Genomic DNA, 20540 nt, shown 5'->3' on the forward strand with positions numbered 1-20540 from the left:
TAGATAGATAGATAGATAGATAGATAGATAGATAGATAGATAGATAGATAGATAGATAGATAGACCATTTTCTCTTTAATACACACTTTCAGTAATTTGTCTCCAGATATTAACCTTTTCTGCTGCTTTTGACAACAAATTAGTTTTTGCCACGAATATTAAAGCACGGTGTGTGCTCTTTGCCAAAAACAAAAAAGAATCCTATTAAGATACGTTTACATGATCAGAGCAGCCCAGTAGGTGGAGACAGTATTTCATAATCTGTTACCATCCCACCTCAATCATAAACGTGAAATGTGGGAAAACACCAAACAGGACAGTGAAAATGACTAATATTCATCCCTACATATAGAGATGTGGTAGCATAGTGTTTGAGGTGTTGGACAACATTGGAAGGTCATGAGTTTGAATCCCAGGTCCACCAAGCTGCCACGGCTGGTCCCCTGAGCAAGGCTTTTAACCCTCAATTGCTCAGTTGTATAAAATAATTTCTGGATATAAGGGTGTCTGCTAAATGCCATAAATGTAAATGAATGTCCGTCTTCTGTTATTCTAAACAACAACAGATTCACAGAATGTCACCTTAAATGGGGCAAATTCACCATAAAATGCCTTTGAGACTTCACAATTTCCAAAATAAAACCCTTTATATTTGTTGTATTAAGGAGATTTTATGCTGTTAGAAATGCATGTTGGTCAAGCTCTGTCATGGCCAAATTTAAAGCAGAATAAATACATTATCAAAATATTTGTTTCCCTATAAACAGTTGCATTTTCATTTTTAAAATAAACAAAAATTATATTTGAGACATGAATATTTATATATACACAAACATTTGTTGAATTAATTTGTTTATTCTCATAACTGATGAAGATGACAGCATTATGAAGATGAGGGTGGGAAACAAGATGACAAAGTTTTTAAAAGCTTTTAATAGGTAAACTAGAAGAGAACCGGAACATCTGAGAAACCACAGGAACAACAAGAAAACCTAAGGCAATATAAAGAATGACTTCAGGAATTAATTTTCTACACTACTGTAATTGACCTTCTACATACTTCCAAACAGGCAGATCAATCTGTAAAGCATGCCTGTTCAGAGCTAGTGGTTTTGGCATTATAGGCAAAGTATCTGCCAATCATGTTACCAACTGATGTCCTCAAAGGGACCTGTCTGGAAGAACTTTGTGCCATTGTGGTGTAAACACTTGTAATTCACAATGCACCACTATCCAATCTGCCTCAACTCTATCACTTCTGGTCTTCTATGACCAGATGAAGCAAGAGAGTGACCTCCTGACAGTGATCATCTAGAGTCACCTCATAAGGCTTAAAGCAAGAACAGTCTAAAACACCTTCCTCCTTTTTACACAGACATAAAACGTCTCTGTACTTCATCTGTACAGGTGTCAAATTAATGGATTGGTGGATTTTCATAGTGCCTTTTATAATATAATATACTTATATTGAGATAAAAACAAAACAAAAAAAACAATCATGAACAAACATATGGATTTTGGACTATAGCTTTAAATGAAGATTCAAGATTCGTTTCTATAGATAATAACTGCTGTAATATGTGAAAACATGATCAGAATATGACAAAAACTAAACAGTTGTCCTCCTTGTCAAGTACCACGTCGACCCTGTAATGAAAGGCTTGGTGACAGGATGGACATTTTTGGATAAATTTAACATTTAATTAACACAACTTCAGTTAGCAACGTATTTTACTTCTGAAGCTGTAGTGTTTAAAATATAGATTTTTAATTGATGTTATCATTATCTCATAATTCTGAGATAATTAACTCGTTAATTCACAAAAACAGAGTGAATTTTTTTTCCTCAAGTGAATGCAATACGCTTCCGTATCAAAGTCGCATACATTTTATAAAATGAGAAAAAAACATTTAAAAAGACTTATCATTGTACTTAAATGGGCGTGTAAAGGTTTGGCCATTTATTATAAAACCTCAGAATTTCATTATTTTACATTAAGTGAATGGAGACTGAGTGAATTATTTCATTAGGGAGGTGGGGCTGTATTTTGACAAACATAGACGAGTCGGAAATGACGTAGGGTGTCGCCATCGAGAGGGCTCGGGTGGGACGATGCTTCGTAATATACGTGTGGTTGTATATTTTCGGGAAATGTAGCGCGATTATTTCGTAAGTAAATAACGCAATTTGATCATTTATTTCAAGAGAAACAGTATTTGATGTGTACAAGCTAACTTTAATTCACATGCGATGGATACGTCCCAAACTGGTTAAATATAAATTTATTCAAAACAGCTTCACTGATCACGTACTAAGCTACAGCGTTTTAACGCAGCTGTCTATGTTTAAATAACTACAGTTTATTTATCAGTCCCCGTACCTTGTTTTTCGTTTCTGAACTCAAGGGCAATGGCAGCCGGTGCGGTGTTACGTCCTTTTCTGTCCGGCTGCGCTCATAAACTGACGGGTCTGCGGCTCAGCGCGCTCCCGAACTGCGTCAGGACCGTGCACGTGTGTTCGGTTCTGCGCGCGGGGCACAACAAATGGTCCAAAGTGAAAGATATTAAGATCCCGAAAGATGCACCTCGAGCGCGGATGATCGCCAAATACGCCATGTTGATCCGGGTGGCAGTAAGAGGTAAAATAATACTATAATAATAATAATAATAATAATAATAATAAATCTTAATAATAATAACCAACAATAATAATAACAAGAAGAACAATTAATAATAACAATAATAACAGTATTAACAACAACACTAATAATAATAACAATAATAATCACAATACTAAGAATAATAACAACACTACTACTAATAATAACATTATTATTATTTTTTTTATTATTATTATTGTTAGTAATAGTAGTAGTAGTTTTGTTGTTGTTGATGATAACAATAATAACAAAATAATAATAGTAATCAATAGTTGTAGTACTATTATTGAGATCTAAATTTGAAAACAGGCTACAATTTCCTAAATTTCAAAGTCACTGCTTAGTCCTATTTAAAATGATCTGAACAGGAGTAGAAGAGCAGATTTTTTAAGCATGATTCATGAGTTACTGTACACATATTCTGAAGAACAGAATAAAAAACTTCAATGAGATTTGAAAAAGAAAACTTTCAGAAGCCACAAAGTTTTTGGTGTTAATCTGGCACCTGGTGCTAATTTCTTAAATTATCTGACAAACCCTTTTTAACTGGCAGCCAGTTGCCACTGACTTTGCAAGATGGTGAGAAGGTCTAAAGTGACTGAAACCCTCCGGCAGCAGATTGTCCAGATGAAGGCCAAAAGGAATGACGCTTTCAGCCATAGCAAGAAATGTTGATTGTTCTAATCTGTGATTTCTAGAATATTGATTCTTTACAATGTCACAAGATCATTCAATTCCCCCAAGAAGCCTAGTCATTTTGTTCAACACTGCATCTGGGATTGCTTGCCAGTCCAGCACCGAAAAGAGTAAGGATCTGTCTCATCATACAGTGTCTCGACGTTTAAGAGAATATGGACTGAAAGCCCACACTGCAATGACCAAACCTGTCATTAACAGAAAGTGTCAGGACTCTGCCCAGGTTTTGGCCATGTGCCTTTTTGTTTATGTTTGGTGTTCACGTGTCTGCCACCCCCTCGTCTTTTCCTCCCCGCCTCTGCACACCTGCCCCTCATGTGTCATGATTATTGTTAGTATTTACTTAAGCCGCTTTGCCTTGTGCAGCACGAAATCCTATTGTCTTCACGTCTGGTTTGTCTTTGTCCTGTTTCGTGTTTTTTTTTTAAGTTAATAAATCCCTGTTTTCGTTTAGCTGTTCTGCCTTTGGGTCCGTTTTTATCCTGTTACACTGACAGAAAGAATCAAAATGCTAGACTAACCTTGTGAGGAGCATGTTGTGTGGACAGAGAAGAACTGGTCCAAAGTTCACGTTAGTGATGAAAGCAAGTTTCATTTATTTGGGTCCGATAGAAACATTATGTTTGGGAAATGTTTTCCACAGCAGGAGTTGGGCCTCTTATACAGCTCCATGGCAGAGTGAATGCAAATGTTTATCAGATCCTTCTTTGACCCTTCTCATCACCCAATCAGCCAGCAATTTTCATGTACGACAATGCCCGACAATGACAAAGCAAAATCAGGTAAAGCAATTCCTTGAAGCTGAAAACATTGAAAAAATGGCCAGTCCAGAGTCCTGATCTGGCCACAAATGTGCTGAAGTCATTCAAAGCAAGGGCCTGTATACTTCCTACTAGTAATCTTTGTGCTACAGTCATTGCTGTTCTCTAATTTTGATCATTGTTTTTTCTACAAAATATTAGTTTTAATTTTGTTGAAGTGCCTTTTGTGTTGTTGAGCAATGATTATTACATTATTCCTGAAAAAAATTGAGCGTTCATAAATTGTTCTCTAATTTTGATATCCAATGTATATGTATAACAATGTATAACAAAGTGTGTATGTGTGTTTGTGTGTGTTGGGGGTTTAGAAGGAGGACCAAACCCAGAGTATAACATCGCTTTGGCTCAGCTTATAGAGCAGTGCAGGAATAAAAATCTCCCCAAAACCACCATTGATGCTGCTATTAAGGGAGCGGTAAGAGAACAGTTTAATTTAATTAAGTTTAAATGAGGTGTGATGAAGCCACATAATTACCGGTAACAGAATGACCTATGTAGTTTTGTAATATCCATGAAACAAATTTATAGCAGCTACAAACATTTAAAGGCAGTCTTTAAAGTATCTAATGATAAGAATTTAAATGTCCATCTTGGAGTTGCTTAGCCTATTTTTTTCTTTCTCTCTTGTAGGAAAAGTCCAAGGCTGGTTCTCAGTACCTATACGAGGCACGAGGTCCAGGAGGTTCCATGCTGCTCATCGAGGTTCTGACAGACAACAACACGCGCTCTCACCAGGCCGTCAAACACATCCTAATAAAAAATGGGTCAGTGTGGAGTCAATGATGACCTGCTTGATATGCTGGAGAAATGTATGTCTAGTGAAATCTCTGCTTGTCCACAGGGGGGCGATGTGCGAAGGCGCTCGGCATCATTTTGACAGAAAAGGAGTCATTGTGGCGACTCGAGACCAGGTTTCTACTGAGAAAGCTCTGGACCTGGCCATAGAGTCAGGGGCTGAAGATGTCCACGAAGCTGAGGATGAGGAGGAGAAGCCGATTTTACAGGTTACAATAAACACAGAGACACATTTTAGGTTATTAGTAAGTGAATATATATATAGGTATAATGTGTATATGTGTGTATATATACACATATATATCCAGCTTTTGTTCAGAAGTTTGTATAAGCTTTTTTCGCGGCAATTACAGATTTAAGGTCTTCTTGGCTAGTTTTTTCTCCTATACGTCCTTTAGATACTCTCAGGTTTGAACGATATGAGATGACTAGTTACAGTTTTTTAACCAGACATTCAAGCTCAAAAATGTCTATTTTTTTAAAGCTTGATTGATGGAGGGTTTCCTGGATGGTTGTCGTTCCATTTACGTTTATGGCAGTTGGTAAATGCCCTTATCTAGAGCGACTTGGGCCTTGCTCAGGGACCCAGCAGTATCAGCTTGGTGGACCTGGGATTCAAATTCACAACCTTTTAATTGGCAGTCAAACACCTTAACCACTAGGCTACCAACAGGTTCTTCAATCACTGCAGAGGATGATTCAATCTCTTTTTGAGTGACCACTGGATTCTTGGTTACTTCTCTGGTTACTGAGATTGAGGAAAGTGTCCTGGGAGTTTCAGTTAACAGTGTTGTACCCTCACCCAGATTTGGTTTCTCAACACAGTTTGATCAGAGAATCTTCAAAAAGGTCCCTTGGATTTCATGACTTGGTTATTGGCCTGGAACCCATTGTGTACTGTGGGATCTTCTACACACAGTGTATCATTTAAATCAGTTGAATTTGTATCAGGTGGGCTCAAGTCAAGTTTTATAGACATACATATAAAAGCTCTGTAAGGGACCAATCATCCAATCCACACCGTTTATGTACTGTAACATAAGTGCGAACGATGCAACAAGACTTTGGTTTAATCAAGGAGTCAAATGTCTGCTCTAAAATTGTGAAATTTAATTTTTTCTATTTATTTTTTAAATTTTGGATGTCATACATTTGGATAGAATATTCAGTCATTGAATAAAACCTCCCATACCCTGTTTCCATTTCCTCCTCAGTTCATCTGTGATATGAACTCAACAAAAGCAGTACGAACAGCACTGGAAACTCTCGGGGTTCACACTCTGTCAGCGGGGATGGAGTACATCTCCAACACTCCTGCTCTTCTAGCACAGGACCAGCTAGACTCCAGCGCCAACCTGATCGAGGCTCTCATTGAATACCCAGAAGTGGTCAGAGTATGGGACAATATTCAAGCATTGGAGTAAAGCAGGAAGGAACTAGGGCACTGAATGTTTCATATGAATGACTAAACTTTGATGAGCAAAGGAAAGGACTACATCTCAGTGATCTTATAAAAATGTATAGGAATTTGTGCAAATTAAATCATTGTGTTCAAAATAAAGATGTATTAATGATTAAAAAACTTTTATTTCTTACAATGCTGAAATGATCACAGTCATTTGTTAAAAAAATTCCAGTAAGGCAAGGGGCATGGCCTTTCAACAGTTTGGGTGAATTTAATTAATTCATATTACTGGCTTATACCTCTGTGTTCTGAACTTGTTTTGTCCATCATTGTGTTCTGTGGTGAGGTGAATGTGTGATGAATTTAATACTTTGATCATTTGCATGCTGCCTTAGCTTCATATCCTCAAATACCAAATCTGATGGACGTTTTCTGTAGTCCATTGGAGGATTTGATACTTTTTTGCACACATTCTTGGCTACAAGCTTCAAAATCTTTGGTTGCAGTTCAGTTAGCAATACAGATGACAAGTTTAACAATAAATGTTAATCTGTAAGGAGCCTGTAAGTGGAGGCATTGTACAGTATCAGCCAAATGCTGCTTTCTGTTCAGTTAAGTGTTTCTTAACCACATATAGTAATAAAAAGTTCAAAATGGAATCAAAATAATTGCATGAAACTCCGGCTGCTTTTACTCAACACCTTTCTTAAAATTACTCTCTCTATAGTCTGGTTTGTACGATTTCCCTACGCTGCACATATCACTGTTCAAAAATCTCTCTAGAGACACCTGTTATCTTTAGCATTACCAATGCCACACTCCTGACAGTGTTTCTTCATTCTGTTGTCATGAAAGCAGGCCTGTCTATGTGCCGTGAAAACTAAAGGTCATCCACTGCTCTAAATGCAGACCTACATCCGGTCACTCGGTCAATACTGTGCCACAATAAACAATATGGAGCTGCAGTGAACGTTGATTTGTTCAGGTGCAAGTGATAAAGCTTTTTGTCTATGCTGTAGTTTATTAGCCCTGTTTGTCAGTTTAGCTCTTTCCTGTTGTTTTTGTTGTTGTTATGTGTGATATGTTAAAGGATGGAGGCGGTTTGATTTGTTAAGGAGCTCTCATGCTGCTGTGCTGAGTGATTGATCAGTTCTCAGTTTGGAGAGAACCACAGTGCTGACAGTCAGGCACAAGAAGACTAAAAAGGACAAATGGCTCATTATCATCTTGGAATGAAGACAAACTGAAGAAAAGATACACTATTGAGGTAAGAGCAAGACCTTTAATCCTGGTTCTGTTATTAAATCCAATGATGGAGGGGTAACTAGAAAAATTCTTGATCTTTCTTTATATATAAAAGTGTGAAGTTAAAACAGACAAAAAAGATGCAAATAAAAATAAAAGATAAATAATAAAAATGCATAAAATAAGTGACACAAAGCCTAACAATATATAAAAAATTAAATGTAAAATATAATAAATGTAAAGAAAAAGTCTGCCAAAATTAAGGCAGAAAATTAATGACAGAATAAACCTGAATGTTTAATATGAAGGTGAAGAAAATGCTTCCCAATTTTTATGTAAGACACAGAATTCAGAGAAGGTTAGAGTGCCAGCTGATTTAGGACATGTGGAACATAGTATATCAGGCATATTTCAAAATATGGAATTTGTTTTAAAAAAAAAAGAATGATGCTTTAATTCTAGAAAGTAAACACAGAAAAAATGTGGAAAATTAAATTCTGTGGATAAATTTTCATGTAAAGGTTTTGAAGAAAATATTAGCGTTAAATCATCTGTTTCAAAATTTGGTAGGAATAAGTACTAAAAATACCTCATGATACCAGAAAAGTGCAAAATTTAACACAAGATCAACAATACATCAAATTACCATCCCTAATAAAGCACAGGACCTGTCCATAAATACAGATGGTTTGTATATTGTGAACAGTAAGTTTTGAAATTTATTAATCCTTCTGAAAATATCTGAATTACTTCATTAATTTCCGTTAATACAAATAGTTTTAAAAATAGAGTGACTTAAAATATCATCAAATATCATAGTCATATCAAATTTTCCAATTTCTCATATGTTACAATTTTCAAATTTTGTTCACCAAGCCACTTGTCAATATCTTGTTGTCTCCTGTCCATTTCCTTTATTGATGTGACTATGCAGGTTTGGTGTTCTGAGCTCTCCTGCTAACCCTGACCAGATGAAGTGCGGAGTTGCCAACCGCTTCCCAGCTTTCCCCCTCAGCTTTAGCCGTCCCAGGCCTTCTATCTCCAGGAGTTCGCCGCCAAACACTGAGCTCATCACCATCCCCAAGGTGAAGGAACATCAGAGTAGGTCACGGAAGTAGATCAAAGAGAGTCACCTGTTCTCAAATACGCAATGCTAATATTCATATTTGTATATGTAATTCATATTTAAACTCAATGTGGGTGTGGCCTTTTAAGATTAAAAATTCAACCCTAAAAGTCTGACTGAAAAAACAGCCTGTAATATTTTCTATAGAATTTTGCTTGTTCTAATTCCCAAAAAATAAACAAACTAGTATCTGAATTTAAATCGCTGCTGGCCTAATTAATTAGAATTGTACAGATAACATACACATACAGGCATTAAATAAACCTGATGCCTGTATGTGTATGTTATCTTTACAATTCTAATTAACGTATTCATTAAAATTTATTCTGATTTTTGTTTACATCCCTAATTTAGTTCAAATGTTCATGTATGTAATATTGCACTAGATGTTCATGAAGGAATCGATTGATGCCTATTTGGTGTGACAGAACGGAAAGATCATTAGGGCAGAGATATCCTCACAGAGAGGGATTGCAATCAAATCAATCAATAATGGCAGCTAAACTCCACACCAGCAGCATCCAATGTGCAACCTCTGAAACTTGTATTCATGCCTTCTGTGGGAGATAATTTTTATCCAGTCCAGTCTTTTTTTATCCAGTCTGTAAAAAGACAAAATAGCTTTTGACAATGTCTCTCACAAGCCTCTCCAATGGTGTCCCAAAGGCTTAATGCTGGGTCATCTTCTCTTCTCTTCTCTTGTGATTTTCATCTTGTGAAATATTTGGATCCAAGACAAGTAACTATACTTCTTAGTTCCCATTGCTAACTATACTCTGTCATACAGATGTCTCATTTACAGTAACAGAAGGATTTGGCAATATTTTTCCATGGAGATCACTCAGGTACAACAACTTTCTATTGACTGGTCTGCCTGCTGTTCTAGCTGACTGTTGCAACCGACCAGAATGCTGCTGCACAGCTTTTTTCACTGACTTCATTCAGCTGTCTACATTACATTAAAAATACTGATGCAAAATGGGCCACCCTCCAACTAGCTGAAGGCACTTATCACACCCCACTTTACAATACATTTCCATGGTGCCTCTGCATGGCCTGACTGGACCTACTGTGACTGGAATCAAGACTTTGCTGTTCTGCCAGGTAGTAGAACAAATTTCCAATGGCTGGCTGGCTGAACAGTTGACTATCTTCAAAGTTTTAAGACCTACTTCTTCACCAAGCACTTGCAAGTGCTGTAATAACTCCTTCCTCACATGGTTTTAGCTCACTAGTTTTCTTAAACCCTGATATTTTATACTAGCATGAGGATATGTTTTTGACTGAGACTACAAATAATTTCTGGATATCTGGATAAGGCATCTGCTAAATATGAATGTAAGAGATTCTAGTAATTCTGGCATCAGGACAAGAACATCATGACATGACAACAAGAAGCAGAGGGTCTTCAAATTTCTTCATGTGAGAACATAATATCATGAAAGTTTACTTTAGTTCAGCACACCACAGTATTTAACACATTTTTCATTTCTGGTATTCCAGAATAAAGGAAAAAGCTATGGGTAATTTTTATTCTTCTAGCCATCTTACAAATACAATTTTATACAGTGATTATTTCCCATGATCTGGTCTTGGTGCCGGGGGCATGGTGGCTTAGTGGTTAGCACATTTGCCTCACACCTCCAGGGTTGGGGGTTCGATTCCCGCATCCGCCTTGTGTGTGTGGAGTTTGCATGTTCTCCCCGTGCCTCGTGGGTTTCCTCTGGGTACTCCGGTTTCCTCCCCCGGTCCAAAGACATGCATGGTAGGTTGATTGGCATCTCTGGAAAATTGTCCGTAGTGTGTGATTGCGTGAGTGAATGAGAGTGTGTGTGATGGGTTGGCACTCTGTCTAGGGTGTATCCTGCCTTGATGCCTGATGACGCCTGAGATCACCCTCGCTCCCTGTGACCCGAGAAGTTCGGATAAGTGGTAGAAAATGAATGAATGAATGAATGAATGCTCTTGGTGCCAGTTGTACTGTAGGTTTGCGCTCATGCTAAAATAAAAACTCTATGCAAATGCCCTTCTTTATACAGAAGCTGTCTCTGGGCACCAGTGTGTTTCCTGAAAATCAGCTACAGACTGCCGACGTCCATAAGTGGATCATGCTGCACTACAGTCCCTTGAAAGCAGCATGGGATTGGGTCATCCTGCTGCTGGTGCTCTACACTGCAATCTTCACCCCCTATTCAGCGGCATTCCTCCTGAACGAGCTGGCAGAGAAACGGCGGCACTTCTGCAGTTACGCCTGCAGCCCACTCAGCATTGTGGATGCCGTTGTGGATGTTCTATTCATGGTGGACATTGTGATTAGCTTTCGCACCACATATGTCAATCATAATGATGAGGTGGTAACACATCCGAAACTCATTGCCATCCATTACATCAAAGGCTGGTTTCTTATTGACATGGTGGCTGCCCTTCCTTTTGACCTGCTCATCTTTAAATCCGGGTCAGATGAGGTGAGACAATATATACAGTAGAATCATTTTTGGTTTGGAAGGATATAGACTTGTCTGACAGTCATTCCAAATTTGCAGATTATTTGGCCCATGAGTATTAAAAGTGAGGTATCAACAGTATTTGTCCTGTACTGATGAAACTTTGTTACTTTTGGAAATTTTATTGAGTTTGGTTACTAAATATAAATGAAGGAAAAATAATAAACTATTTGGTGCAGCTGCTGCATACATGTTGCATATGCAATAAGAATAAATACACAATTGTTAAACCAAATAAGAAATTATGTTTAAGGACATTTGCCAATGTGTCTGAAAAATACTAACTGATATACATGTATATACTCTGAACTCTCCTTTCCATTTTACCTTACTTACTATTGTTTAACTTCAGACGACAACCACCCTGATTGGTCTCCTGAAAACTGCACGACTGCTCCGATTGGTCCGTGTGGCTCGGAAGTTAGATCGGTACTCGGAGTATGGAGCTGCAGTCCTATTCTTGCTCATGTGCACATTTGTGCTTATTGCTCATTGGCTGGCATGCATCTGGTATGCTATTGGCCATGTTGAGAGGCCCTACATGAAAACAGGCTGGTTGGATAACCTTGCTGATCAACTGGGGAAGTATTATAATGACAGTGATTCCACCTCAGGACCTTCTATAAAGGATATGTATGTTACTGCCCTGTATTTCACCTTCAGCAGCTTGACCAGTGTGGGTTTTGGGAATGTTTCACCAAATACCAACTCTGAAAAGATCTTCTCCATCTGTGTTATGCTTATTGGCTGTAAGTCATTTTACATTTTACATTCTACTCTTAACATCTCCTGTTATTTTATCAGACCCAACTGCCATCCTAAATGTCCAAATTTTAAAGGACTACATCCTAGATCCTGTACAGGATACAGGAGGTTGCAAGGGATGTGTACAACCTTGAAAGCTATCTATTTCATACTATTTTGCTTAGATTTACCCCAAGGTACACTATATCCTGTAGCATACAAAGAATTTAGCATGGTAGTTACATTCTTGCTGAAAAGAGATTATACCTTGAAAGACTATAGTCTGATAGCCTAGAATCCTGAAATTGTGGCAGAAATTCTAATGTTTTCATCCACTGTACTTGTTCTTAGAAAACTAGTCTGACAATTTTCTAACATCATCAGTTTCCATAAATACAAAAAGCAAGATAAAATTATGTTCTGCTTTCTTCCAGCACTCATGTATGCCAGCATATTTGGAAATGTCTCAGCAATTATACAGCGACTTTATTCTGGAACCACGCGGTACCACACGCAGTTGCTGAGGGTAAAAGAGTTCATCCGTTTCCATCATATACCACCAGGCCTAAGGCAGAGGCTGGAAGAGTATTTCCAGCACGCTTGGTCCTACACCAACGGCATTGATATGAATGCAGTAAGAGACTCATGCAACGCAACACCAGTGCTCAAACAATCTGTAAACTGAGACAAGCAATATAATTGATGAATGCCTTTCTTGTTCATTTTGAATGAAACATTCTTTTGATCTTGGCATTCTTGTAGGTTTTGAAAGGTTTTCCTGAATGCCTACAGGCTGATATTTGTCTGCACTTGAACCGCAACCTGCTAGAAAACTGCAAGGCCTTCAAAGGAGCCAGTAAAGCCTGCCTAAGAGCCCTTGCCGTGCGGTTAAAAACCACCCACTCCCCACCAGGGGACACTCTCTACCATCATGGCGATATTCTCCATACCTTGTACTTTATCTCACATGGCTCAATTCAGGTGTCCTGCAGTGATGTTGTGCTTGCTATACTGGGTGAGCAAAATGATCCATGTAGTTTCCCTCTTTGTTTCTTATTGGAGTTTGTGGAGAAAATTGTAGAGATTAGTATATGAGAACATGCAACGTTCTCTACAATTAATATTTAGATGTAAATCACTTTTAAAAATTATTATAAAAGTTTTACAGAAACCTAAATCTAAATTCTCAGTACTGGGTGAGCCAGAGCTGAAAGCAACAAGGATAGACACCAAGGAACCTATCCTCCTCTGGGTTACACCAAGGATTTTAAATCATTAATGCATGCATGTGTATAAGAGTAAAGACAAACAGTACCAAGTGACATACAAAGGAATCAACATACTGTTTCTCTTATCTCTTAATTAGGTGTTTACATTGTCAATGCAATATAGAAAGTTTGTATAATAGTATCAGCAGTTATCAGATGCTGATGGCACTGCTAGTGAGGCAGGTGTGGAAGATTATGGACATAAGGGAGGGCAGAGAGGCACATGATCTTGCTGGCTGCATTTACTATGCACTTTTGAGAGGTGGCAGTGCAGCCTCCATACCACACAGTGATGCAGATGGTGATTAAGCTCTCAATGGTGCCCCGGTAGAAGGAGCACATGATGGGAGGTGGGACTCATGCTTTCCTCAGTTTGCGGAGGAAGTAGAGGCATAATGAGCTTTCTTGGTGAGCAGTGTGGTGTTTGTCATCCAGAAGAGGTTCTCAGAGATATGCACCCCAGGTATGGTGCTGCTCACCCTCTCCACTGCTGCACTATTGATCGTTAATGGGGGTGCTGTGGAGGTCCTCTTCTGAAGGTGATTAAAATTTATTTGGTCTTCCCCATTTTGTGGAAGAGATTGTTGTCATTACACCACTGGACCAGACAGCTCAATTCGCTCCTGTTGTGGGCCTCATCGTTGTTGTTGATGAGGCCCACTGCAGTTGTGTCACCTGCAGACAATGTGGTTGGTATTGTGACTGGGTACACAAGCATGGGTCCATCAGGTGTAGAGAAGCTGGCTGAGTACGCAGCCTTGTGGCGCTCCTGTGCTTAGTGTGGTCTCTCTGATAAGAAGTCTAGTACGTTACAGAGAAGGGAGTTGAGTCCCAGGTGTCTCAGTTTGTTTATTAGCTACTGGGGGATGATTGTGTTAAATGCTAAACTAAAAGCTAAGAACAGCATTCTCACATAGGAGTCTTTGGAATCCAAGTGTGTAAGTGCTGGATGGAGAGCGGCTGAGATGGCATCCTCCATGGACCTGTTGGTTCTGTATGCAAACTGGAACAGGTCATGGATGGGAGGAAAAACTGATTTTATGTGCTGAATGACCAGTCACTTGAAGCACTTCATAATGATGGGGGTCAGTGCAACGGTAATTGTGGCTTGATGGGCTTCTTTGGAACTAAAATTATTGTGGTGGCCTTGAAACACTTGGGGACGACTGTTTGACACAGCAAGATGTTAAAGATGTCATATACTACATCTTTGAGTTCTTTAGCACTGTCCATTAGAAGCAAACTAGGTATGTTGTCTGGTATGGCTGCCTTGCATTGGGTTGATCCTCTGAAGAATCTTTTCCATGCTGACTGGGGTCAGACATACAGCCTGCTTTTGTGGGAAAGGTGTGATATTCTGTACCTGTGTGTTGTTTTGGGTCTCAAATTGGCCAAAGATATCACTGAGGGTGTTTAGAGGTATGTCACTACCACAGGTCTGTGGTAGGGGTTTATAGTTTGTTAAAGTTTAGATGCCTTGCCAGAGACTTTGTGTTGCTGAAATATTTTATTGTTGTTTTGATGTTTTGCTCCCCTTATTCCACGGGACAAGTTGGCTCTTTCTGTTGCTAGGCCTGCAGTATCACCTGCTCTAATGGCTGCGTCCCTAGCCCTCAGAAGCTTGTGCACATTAGGATGTTCATTATGGGTATAGTCCTGTAATGAGTACAGGAAAGGTTTTATGACTATACAAAAACAATTCTTAGGTACGTAAGTTTGAGGTGAAATTATCGACTGAAATTAGGGTGACTTTAGCATAAACTTTTTTTATTTAGGGGGAATATCCACAAGCAGGATAAGCAGAATAGAGCAGCAGGTTTTAAGGTTAGGAGGAGCCATATCAGTAGAAGTACTGTAGAAGGTTTGTACAGAACAGAACATTAACAATAATTAACAATAATTAACAATAATTAACAATAGTCTCCACCACAGTACATAATAATGTTATTCATTTTTATTTGACAATTTGAAACTCATTCCATATACACTTGTGTGCAGGCAAGAACAATATCTTTGGTGAGCCCATTTACCTGTACACAGAACCTGGCCACTCCAATGCTGATGTGAGGACACTCACCTATTCTGATCTCCATCAAATCCAAAGAGATGATCTCTTGGAGGTCCTAGATATGTACCCAGACTTTGCTGAAAGTTTCTGGAGGAATCTGGAGATCACCTTCAACCTCAGAGAAGTACACATACTGTACACCATTATGCTTTGTAAGACATACAGAGCTTTGGTTCAATGCCCACATAAATTTTGTCTTTAATTAGGTAGATCAGGTCCTTCACACTCTACACAATGAAGATAATAGCTGCCATTACCATATTAATCACCCAAGATGTCAAAAGAACTCACTGGAGGGACGCAACAGGCCAGGTAAGAAGACATAGTTCATACCTGAATACCTAGTTCAGCTTATTAATTAAGTTAAAACAAATACTTTTTACGTCCTGGACAGATGGAATGGATCAAGATGATTCCTATTCAGTTCAAACATGTACCGGCCTGGGTGATCACTGCTTTGCTGGCTCTCACTGGGATGAGAAGTGTAGCTGTGACTCCTCCATAACACAATCAAGTGAGAACATCAACAAACCACCACTTTCCCACAGCCAGGTCTACACCCCTGAAGGAAACCCCCAGGAATACCCTTCGTCTGCCTTAAGGGTGATTCCACCCAACAGCAAAACTGGGTCGGGCAGAGGTAACTACTCCAATCTCCAACCACACTATGGTAGTTCACTTTGTTGCACAAATAATCTCATTTCATTCTATGCTACTGTAGGAGCTCATCTTTCTGGTTTGTACCATTACTGGCCAGATCACTGGCCCGCTCAGTTTGCAGAACATCCCTGCAGATCCTCTTCCATCCAAGTCTCAAGTCACCCAACTCCATTTGATGAAGAGTGTCCCAGTGAGCTTGAATCAAGACTTGAGTTACTGCAAAGTCAGCTTAACAGGTAGGTCAGTTAAAGATTTTATTCCTAGTCCATTTATTTGCAAGCACTGAGGTATAATTCATAGTGCATTCCATATTTATTCAAAAGATAACAAATGTTTTCATTTTGACCATTATAGTTCCAGTGTTTATGTTCAAAGACTGTTCACTGTTCGCTATTGAAAATTTCATATAGTCCCATCCAAATTTACCAAAGCAACAATATTAAATCTTTTGTTCACAAATAAAAAATACTGATCAACTGAATATTTAATAGCTCTGAATGTCTACTTTTTGATTTGAGCATTTGGGATAAAAAAAAAAATTATAAACCAACATAAAGAAGCTGGAAGAAAAGCAAATTGTTTTGAAGCTAAGAAAAAGGGAAAACCTATATGAGCAAGTACAACAATTTGGAATGTCCAGAAATGAAAGAAACCACTAGCATAGTATCAATCACACAAACAGGTAGGCCAAAGGAAAACAACAGTCAATGACATGACCAATAACAGGGGTGAAGGTGTCACAATCCATCATTTGATGAAGACGTCTAGAGTAGCAATATAAAGGCCTTGTTACAAGATGCAAACCATTCATCAGCAGTAAGAAGCCAGGTTGGAATTTGTGAATAAATACCCAAATGTAAAATACAAAAGATATAAAACAAATATTAAAGGATCTGCCCATGATCCAAAACATATAAGCTGGAGTAGTATCATGGCTTGGGCTTGCATGATTACGTCTAGAATGGGCTCAATGTTCCCATGATGGTAGCAGCAGAGTGATTTCAGAGGTCAGCTCAGAAAGATTCTGTTTGCCAAGTTTCAGAGAAATGCATCCTATTTAATTAGGAGGAACTTCATCATGCAGCAAGACAATAACACAATTCACACAGCCAACACAACAAATGACTTCATGAGAGAAAAAGGGGAAGGTTTTATAGTGGCCATGTCAATCACCAACACGAGAAGTTGCAGTAGAAGCCTTGGAAAGCATCCTGTTGCAACTTATTCGAACCAAATGTTAAATTATTTACTATTGTTTTGACATCAGAATTTTGTGGTTTGTCACTATAAACACATACATATACAAAACAAAAAAGAGAGAAAATGTCCATATCATTCCAATACTTTTGGAAGAGGACAGTAAATGTCTGGAATCCTACAGCTGCTCCAAAATGAAGCACCATTTGCATTTGTTTTGGTAGGACCAAGATGTTCAGGGTTCATCCTGTTGCTGTTGTTATTGCTATTACACCACTGATGCAAATCAGTGATTCTTTATGTTTTAATATCATTTGTTTCTAACACCTTGTCTAACACCCTGATGACCCACTTGTCATGATTTAGTGGCATAACACAGGTTTTCACCCTATTGCTAGAGATCGCAAGTTTGAATCCCACTGAAGATTGTGAAACTAGTGCTCAACAGTGTCTGATATGTTATGACCTGCCTTGAGCCTGCCTTGGTAGAAGAAAGTTTGACTAAGTCATCAATTTTATATCTCATTTTCTAGACTGGAGGCAAGAATGACTGCAGACATTAACATGATTCTTCAGCTCCTACAGAGACAGATTACACCTGTTCCCCCAGCATATAGCTCTGTATCACCTAATAGCCACTGCACAGACCCCTCCTTCCTGTATGAACGTAGTGGACAAGTGCTCTACAACCTGTTGCCCATTCAAATGGAGACCAGAACTACCATGATCCAGGTAAAGATCCTCTTGGCTAAAAAAAAAAAAAAAAAGCTAACAGGTTTTGAAATATTAGTTAGTTTTTGTACAGTCCATTCAGAATTGATCAAGACTACATCCTACTAATTTCAAAGGCTCCACTGTCTATAACGTGAAGTGTGAAGGGTCCCCCTGTTTAGTGATTAAAAAAGACATTAATTCATACAGAGCCTTTTGAGTACTTTATATTTTACATTTACAGTATATGTTCTCTGTTCCACAATCACAAGTACAAGCAATCCAGATTGAATGGATGCCCACACTCTCACCAGTTTCATTTGGAAACTGTTAAACACATGGCAGATCCTGGAAATTTTCAGTTGCAATTTAATATGCAATTTTAGTGGAATAGTAATTAAAGCATAAACCCTCCTCTAGAGAGGTCACCAAAGCACTTTTTGGCTGTTAATATGGTTTATATTGACAATGACCTACATCTATACATGGTGTGGCCTTTTACAACCTCTATAGGTCTCTACAGCTTCTTTTTCTGTTGTCTGTTCTCCTTTATATTATAACTCTTATAACGCTTCCCACCAGATCACTGAGCCTGATATATAGTATGGAGCCTGTTTTTAGAGCTATAGTCATGTGACAATAAAGGTGACTTAACTTGACTTGACTTGACTATAGCTCTAAAAAACAGGCTCCATATATCAGGCTCAGTGATCTGGTGGGAAGTGTTGTAAGAGTTACAATATAAAGGAGAACAGACAACAGAAAAAGAAACTGTGAGAAAACTGGCATTGAAATACCTTCCTTAAACAAGAAATACTTGTCAGTTGATCACTTGATAAATATGTGGGTTTAAACAAAAGGTGCCATGTTCTAAGTTGATGAATACATCTACATGTAAATATCAAGAAATTCTTATATACCACCTCATATTCAGCTTTTAATCTCAAACCCAAATGTCTTGGATAGCAAAAAAAAAATAGTTGGCCCTGACATTCCAATACTTTTGGAGGGGATGGTAAATGATGATGAACAGTATCTATGTATAGAACTCATCCTATTGTTGCTGTTCTAATACTTTTAGAGGGGATTGCATCTCAATACATACAAGAGCTACAATAAATGTTTATTACACAAAATCCAGAGAATGGCATGGAACGAAATGCTGGATAATCCCATTCGCCAGTTCTTAAATATGTACAAGATATTGAAAAGCCAGAAAATCCAAAATGTCCAGACATGTAACAAAGAACACAGAATCTCAGAATCAAGTACACCTATCACTGAGTGATTCTTTTTTTTTTTTTTTGGGGGGGGGGGGGGGGATTACCATTTTGTAGGGTCATTTGAAGTGAATGCTCTTCATCACTTCAGAATGGACCCTAGCCATAATCCTCCTTGAAATGTACAGTTTACATCTGATCACATGATATGATCTGCTTTCGTAAGGTGGTGGACTTGGCGCAGTTTTGGCTGCTTGGAATTCAACATGTAATTTCAAACCTTACAGAGCACGATCAGGCCTGATCCAGAGTTCACACCAAAGTCTTTGGATTCTCAGCTAAGCAGCATCCATATGATGACAACAGAAAAGTATCAACACAGCACCAGACATAGCTTAAAGACACCACCCAATGTAACCCCCACTTTCCAGGCAGCACCCCCTGTGATGGATACAACACAGCTTCACACTTCTCTGAGGTTCTCCTCGTTGCCAGATAATTTAGACTCCTTGTTAGCCCTGGCTGAAATCCCTAAACATGTATCCGACCCCGTCTTAGCCATTAATCCCAGACTGCCAAGAAAATAATGTCCAAAATCAACAAATCTAATGGCAACTGAGCATTATCTGAGGTTTTTCTTTAATATCTATAAGCAGAGCATCAATGGAGAAAAACAAATGAAAGTTTCATCAAAATGTAAGCTATGTTTGTAAAGAAGGGAATACCAGGGACAGAAAAAAAGGTAAACATTCCCCCTAGGTAAACACTGCACTGCATTATTTTAACATTTTGCATTACAGCCATTGCAATGTATCTGAGCTTACATTTAGGCAGAAAATTGAGACGATTTTGTTGAAAATTGACCAAGGATGGCTAAGCAGTATAAGTTGAACACTGAATTAAAACTTGGTTTGCTTTCATTCAGAGAGACTGAGAAATTGATGGACTGCTAATCTGAGACTGCTTTAGGTTTGATGACCTTCAGATATCAGAGGATTAGACAGCAGCTATCAAGTTATGTATGCTAACTCAATTAAGCTGCTAGATAGTTTAGTACTGTAATTATTGCATGCTTTATTATTGTGGTCAACTATATTTTTTTTGTAGTTTCAATCTCGCTTTCTTTCAATTTCTTGCATTTGTCTTTTGTTTAATTTTACTAAATGTACTATATTATGTAAGTGGATAGTTTTGTAATATTCTTAATAAACTTTCTTTCTTAATCTTACTTTCTTCCTTCCATCCATCTCTCCACATATCCCTCCCTCCCTCGATTTGGTTTTCTCTCATAATTTATTTGCTTATTTTCTATCCATCTCAATTACTTTCTTCCTTTTATATTTTCATTTCTTTCATTCATTTCCTTATTCTTACTTTTTATTCCTATATTTCCTTTTCTCTATTCATTCTCCATTCCTAA

General features: G+C 38.3%; 2 protein-coding genes across 3 annotated transcripts; both read left to right on the top strand.

Moving 5' to 3' along the window:
• Window positions 1-2038: 2038 nt before the first annotated feature.
• Window positions 2039-7045, top strand: LOC113650594 (translational activator of cytochrome c oxidase 1). Of its 2 annotated transcripts, none has more exons than XM_027159013.2 (6): window positions 2039-2170; window positions 2407-2639; window positions 4486-4592; window positions 4808-4941; window positions 5019-5181; window positions 6187-7045. In XM_027159013.2, the coding sequence occupies exons 2-6, from the start codon at window positions 2411-2413 to the stop codon at window positions 6394-6396; spliced, it is 843 nt and encodes a 280-aa protein (XP_027014814.2). In that variant the 5' UTR covers window positions 2039-2170; window positions 2407-2410; the 3' UTR covers window positions 6397-7045. The 2 variants fall into 2 exon arrangements, with proteins under 2 accessions (XP_027014814.2, XP_027014815.1); XM_027159014.2 differs by lacking the exon at window positions 2039-2170 and adding an exon at window positions 4000-4138 and having other exon boundaries at window positions 2499-2639.
• A 3724-nt stretch (window positions 7046-10769) lies between these two features.
• On the top strand, window positions 10770-20540 carry kcnh6b (potassium voltage-gated channel, subfamily H (eag-related), member 6b). Its single transcript, XM_027159072.2, has 10 exons — window positions 10770-11213; window positions 11605-12001; window positions 12431-12630; window positions 12759-13011; window positions 15263-15456; window positions 15539-15644; window positions 15727-15972; window positions 16054-16228; window positions 17723-17921; window positions 19408-20540. The coding sequence occupies exons 1-10, from the start codon at window positions 10770-10772 to the stop codon at window positions 19705-19707; spliced, it is 2514 nt and encodes an 837-aa protein (XP_027014873.2). The 3' UTR covers window positions 19708-20540.

This window comes from Tachysurus fulvidraco, chromosome 8 (genome assembly GCF_022655615.1).
Source record: "Tachysurus fulvidraco isolate hzauxx_2018 chromosome 8, HZAU_PFXX_2.0, whole genome shotgun sequence".
Lineage (NCBI taxonomy): Eukaryota > Metazoa > Chordata > Actinopteri > Siluriformes > Bagridae > Tachysurus > Tachysurus fulvidraco.